We start from the raw sequence: 4,959 nt of genomic DNA, 5'->3' as shown, positions 1-4,959 counted from the left end.
ACACTGCATAATGTCCCTTGTGGCAAAACGACAGATATTTGTCGAGAGTGAGTACGTAAAGCATGCGAGTGTTCTGTATTTTTATTTTATATAGTGTACAAATAAATTACTCAAAAGCTTTCAATCATTGAAAGCATCCCTGTTTAGCTAAGAAAGACATACAAAACAGTATTCAAGGATCTCTGTGATCAATTGTACATCATTGGGGCATTGTGAGTGCTTTGAAGGTGTGTGGTGCTAGAGAGGACTGAGAGGCAGTGAGAGGAATGAAGAGAACTGTATTAACAGTATTGAACAAAAGCAACATTTCAAGAAGTCGAACAAAACTTGTCTCATCTAACCGTCACACAATCAGATGTGTCCTGTCGCACTCCATCCTGACAAACCGTCTTCAATAGGAACACTCTTTATAAAAGATTATAGGACCCATAAGGTAAATGGTTTGTTCCAGTGAGTCAGAGGGGTACAGCGACTAAGGAGACAATCGGTGCGTCGACTTCATGCAGCGCCGGCATGGCTTGCAGCCGCCTGCAGCCCGGCTTACTTGGAAGCAGCCAATGGCGTTCTCAGCTTCAAGTCAGCCGGCTGCAGCCGGCGCTGCATGAAGTCGAACACAGCTATTCACATGGGGGAAACCATTTCAGTGTCAACAATGTAACAAACGGTTTGCTCAGAAGGGCCACCTGGTTGTGCAAATAAGGACACACACAGGAGAGAAACCATGTCATGTCAGGGGTGTGGCAACAACAAGAAGACATCCTTTGTGGAGGAACCATGCAGGTATCAAGATGCCTTCCTCTTCCATCCCTTCCACATTTTCAGAAGCTTTTTGGAGCTATATGACACTGATTTCAGAAGTCCTGCGAAGACCAAATATGTCCGTCACTCACACCACATATACACCAAATCCCTACTCTCTTATCCTTGAGAAACATCACATTTAACCTGTAAAATACCATCACAATTAGATTTATACATAAACAAATCTTACCAGCAGTAACTACCCCTTTGGCACTTTGTGTTATGCTTGCGTACTTCACTATGGATGATATTGCTGAAGAAATTAGAGGGGAAAAATAATATGGTAAACATATGTGAAGGACAAACCAAACAAGGAATACAACTTCACTATCAAAGAAGAAGAGAGAAAATGCAGATTCATGGAGCCCAGATAGACCATAGGGTACCTTGGTGTACCACAGAGCCACAGTCTGGGTCCTGGGCCACCTGGAGGAGAATCTCCTCCACGTCCCGGTTCTTCCCCGGGGGATCCACCAGCCGGGTGATCCTCTGTTGGAGGGTCCGGGGCAGGGCCATCAGCTGGACAAACTGACCCTCAGGGCTCTTATCCACCTGAGGAGAAACACTCATTTGTAAAGCAGGACTGTGGGATACCTTTCCAAAGAAACACAAGTTGTATTGTCTTCCACAGTGAACATGTGCCATGTGGTTGGTCAATGTGTGCAAGTTAAGGTGTGGGCAATGTTTACTCAGCCAAATAAACCACTAGCTACATCAGCATAGGCTCAGTGTTTCCTCTAGGATTTTTTTTTTTTTTTTTTTTTTTGCAGTGGGGGCAGTGTCCGAACAACTACGCACCTAAAATACAAACGTGAGCTAGGGCGTTCAGCTATCGCTATCGAATCAACAGCCACGTGCAATTTATCTAACAGGTGAAGAATACAAACAACGAAATTCACCAGTTAACTTAATTTAAATTTGCAAGAACTATAGACTAATACAATAACAGGCTTACATGAACTGACAACATAAGTTATACGACTTAAAGTTCTCAAGGAGGCACACACGCGATCTCTACTGGCTAGTTATCCTCCGGACAGCGGCAGTGTGTTTTCTTTCTCTCCCTTTAACGGCGAGTGACGCACGTGCCCGCTAGCGGTTTGAAGCGCGCATGCACTCAGTCACTGCTGATAGACGGCTTTTATACAGCCCTATTTCTGATACTGTGGCAGGGCAGGAGAAACACTGTAGGCTTGAACAGTCTTTTCATTTTTTCTTATTTCATCAAGCCGTACAAAATACTGCATTAAGAATCGAATTGTTCTCCTTAAATGTAGGTCACAAACTCTGGATTTACTGCTGGTGCATACCTCACCACCACACAAATTAAATAAACATAAAACAATTAATAATGTGTAGCTTTGAGGATAAACCATAGATAATTTTTTTTTTTTTTTTTAAGTTAGGTTAAATATTGGCATTCCATGTCAGAATCAGCTTGAAAACCGAAAATTGAAATGATTGTGTTTGAACTATTTGTTTCTTGGCTGATGTGATCTTTGTCTCCAATGCTTTGCACTTTACCCAAATACACATACACACCATCTCACAAAAGGTTCTCACCTCAAGCTTCCCTTGTTGTGGCTTGTACACCACTTGTGGGCACTCCTGTAGAATATTGTTGTAGAGCGTCCTGAAGTGTTGGGAATTATCCTTCACTATGTTTGCAACCTTGGCCTTATCTTCTCCAATCACCATCCTGAAATCCCCTTGAAGGGGAAGAGGAAACACTTTCACAGCTGGACTCATGAGCAAAGCCTTGAAAACGTTGAGGACAGGAAATGTAGAGGAGGGAGGTGAAAGGGATGTCAAGGGATAAATAATCAAGTCCAACGCTCATCGTGTATGAGTGTGTATGTGAGAAAGTGTGTGTGCGCGCGCACGCACGCGTTAGAGTGTGCGTGTGTGCATGTGCGTTAGATTATAGGTGTGGCATGTGTGTGTATACAGTGTTTGATTGTGTGTGTGTGTGTGTGTGTGGTAGACACCAGCGTAGGAGAGCCCAGCGATCTGGAGGAAGAGGTCGTCCTCAGAGCAGCTCTCCGGCAGCATGAGGAAGGAAGCCGTGGCGGCGCTCTTCAGGTTCCCCACCAAGGCAGCACGGAGCTTCCCATTGTCCCCCTGCAACACCATCTGCACCTGCACGGAAACACAAACACAGCCACACATTTCGTTTGAACCATTTCCATGAGTCCGGGGGGGGAATACTAAATAGATACACGCTCCTGTGGTCAAGATGCTCTTTGAGGTTTTATTGGCTCATATCAAGAGCAGACTTACGGGTTTATGCAGCCTGCCAGCAATGTACAGAGTCTTCCAGTGAAGAAGGTCATCAATCAGTGACTCTGTGCTTATGACCCCATACTTGATTATCTATCAGGACAAGAGATGGTTAGACAGGACTGATGGACTGGATCTGTGGATCTGACTGGATCTGTTGTGGTGATGTGTTAGCCGTTGTCTTGTTGTGGATGAGGGTCTCACCCTTCCATCGACAGGTACCAACGTGTTGTAATACACCGCAGCTCCATGATCGTTCTGGATGGTACTGATCTTCCTGGGCCCTAGGAACTTCAGGATGGAATAATGTTTCCGGTTCTGCATCAGGTTCATGGTGTGCCAGGTGACTGGGTCGTCCACCGCAAACACAAAGTCCAACATGTTTTTCTGAAACGGAGATCAAATCACAGAAGCTATGGTTATGAAATTGATATTGGGTCCATTCACACTCTACAGCTGTGAGGTAAGGTTGCGGCTGATAAACACGTCAAATAGGCCTGCTGCTGCTGGCTATGAGCATGTGGAAGTGTCATGGAATGAATGAGCACATTGTTTCGAATTGGTTGAGGTCCTCTTCACGAGGACAGACATAAAGCTGTTCCCTTGTAGCCTAACATGTTAAGGTTACAGCACAAATTCGGGACCGAGGTTACAATGTTGCAGGCAGCATTATTCAAGGCACCAATGTTATTGACTGGCAAGACAATTCCATGCTGCACCCTCGGACTTACCCCCATTTGACCTTGGGGAGTTCCCGCTTGTTTAAACACGCCAGATCCATATGCAAATGCTAGGCTAATGTCCTGAGGAAACTGTGACAAGACCCTTCGATAGAACACACTTGTGTTTTGCAAAGCTGGAACCGTCATGTTGCCGGGCTCTAACACAGAATTAAAAGAACGACCTCTGCAGATACACTAAGAAAGTCATTTCGAACGAAAATACAACTTGTCTTATTGCACGATTCTTAATGTAGAAATAGCTAATGAACTTAAGCTAGCTTACTGCAAAAAAACAGTAACACCCGGCTAACAAGGACCTGTTATGCAGTTGTTCCCAGCAATACAGTGGTCTGATATCAAGTTACTGCCATCCTGTGGTGCGGAGGGGAAAGCAGTAATACTCACACTAGCCACAGCTAGCCATGAGAGGGCGCTGTCATGTTTCCTTCTGAAATATCGGTGAGGTTTGCATTGAATAACACAGGATTTTTTATCCCATCGCCAGGGATCGTGCAGATTAGATTTTGAGCTTCGGCCCACCACCTATTAATGGAGAGAGAATGACAAATAGGGGGGGGGGGGGGGGGGGGGGGTAGAAAACACCGTGCTTATACACTAACTGAACGTCACTTCGGATGAAAGTGTCCGCTAAATGAACACAATGCTTAATTTTTGGAAATGTGTTTAAAAATAAACAAACACATCATCAAAATGAGAATGTTAATTGTAGATCAAGTTATAATAGTTCTAATGCTATGCTATGCTATGCTATGCTATGCTATGCTATGCTATGCTATGCTATGCTATGCTTTTTTATTATCATCATAAGATACCTGACAGTAAAGACGGACTCGTCTTGATAGGGGCTTGACAGCATGCTGTTGCTTTAATTGCCCTGGGTGGATGTTACAACAAAATGCATTTCACATCATGACAGGGGTCACGATGTGCCTTCACGAAAGGCTTTTGTGTTTGAGAAGAAAGAAATTGCAGTTCCTTCCACTCTAACATTGTATATAGTTCTCTAAATAATGCATGTCTTATTGCTACTTGTCCTACAAGCATCATGTGTGCGATTTACCATCCACAGGTCATGACAGTTTAGAAAGGCCCTGATGCAGAGAAATGTACTATTCTGCACTAAATGGCAAATGAA

At 44.2% G+C, this 4,959-nt stretch overlaps 1 protein-coding gene across 1 annotated transcript; it reads right to left on the bottom strand.

Annotated features, from left to right (window-relative positions):
• Positions 1 to 258: 258 nt before the first annotated feature.
• On the bottom strand, positions 259 to 4,132 carry tamm41 (TAM41 mitochondrial translocator assembly and maintenance homolog). Its single transcript, XM_084705233.1, has 8 exons — positions 3,813 to 4,132; positions 3,286 to 3,468; positions 3,082 to 3,174; positions 2,790 to 2,940; positions 2,365 to 2,510; positions 1,188 to 1,353; positions 992 to 1,054; positions 259 to 860 (listed from the first exon to the last, which is right to left on the bottom strand). Exons 1-8 carry the CDS (start codon positions 3,948 to 3,950, stop codon positions 784 to 786), a joined length of 1,017 nt encoding a protein of 338 aa, XP_084561359.1. The 5' UTR covers positions 3,951 to 4,132; the 3' UTR covers positions 259 to 783.
• Between the last annotated feature and the right edge of the window lie 827 nt (positions 4,133 to 4,959).

This window comes from Hypomesus nipponensis, chromosome 9 (genome assembly GCF_054491055.1).
Source record: "Hypomesus nipponensis isolate SF chromosome 9, ASM5449105v1, whole genome shotgun sequence".
Taxonomy (NCBI): Eukaryota; Metazoa; Chordata; class Actinopteri; order Osmeriformes; family Osmeridae; genus Hypomesus; species Hypomesus nipponensis.
Note: the sequence above shows the minus strand (reverse complement) of the source record. Positions and strands in the feature narration are given on the sequence as shown.

What these genes read in the sequence shown, in the direction of transcription:
- tamm41 (XM_084705233.1), bottom strand. Translation starts at nt 3,950, where the DNA reads ATGACGGTTCCAGCTTTGCAAAACACAAGTGTGTTCTATCGAAGGGTC. An exon ending in CTGGCAGGCTGCATAAACCC is followed by an intron (nt 2,941 to 3,081) that starts GTAAGTCTGCTC and finishes GTTTCCGTGCAG; the next exon opens with GTGCAGATGGTGTTGCAGGG. An exon ending in CACAACAAGGGAAGCTTGAG is followed by an intron (nt 1,354 to 2,364) that starts GTGAGAACCTTT and finishes GTTTCTCCTCAG; the next exon opens with GTGGATAAGAGCCCTGAGGG.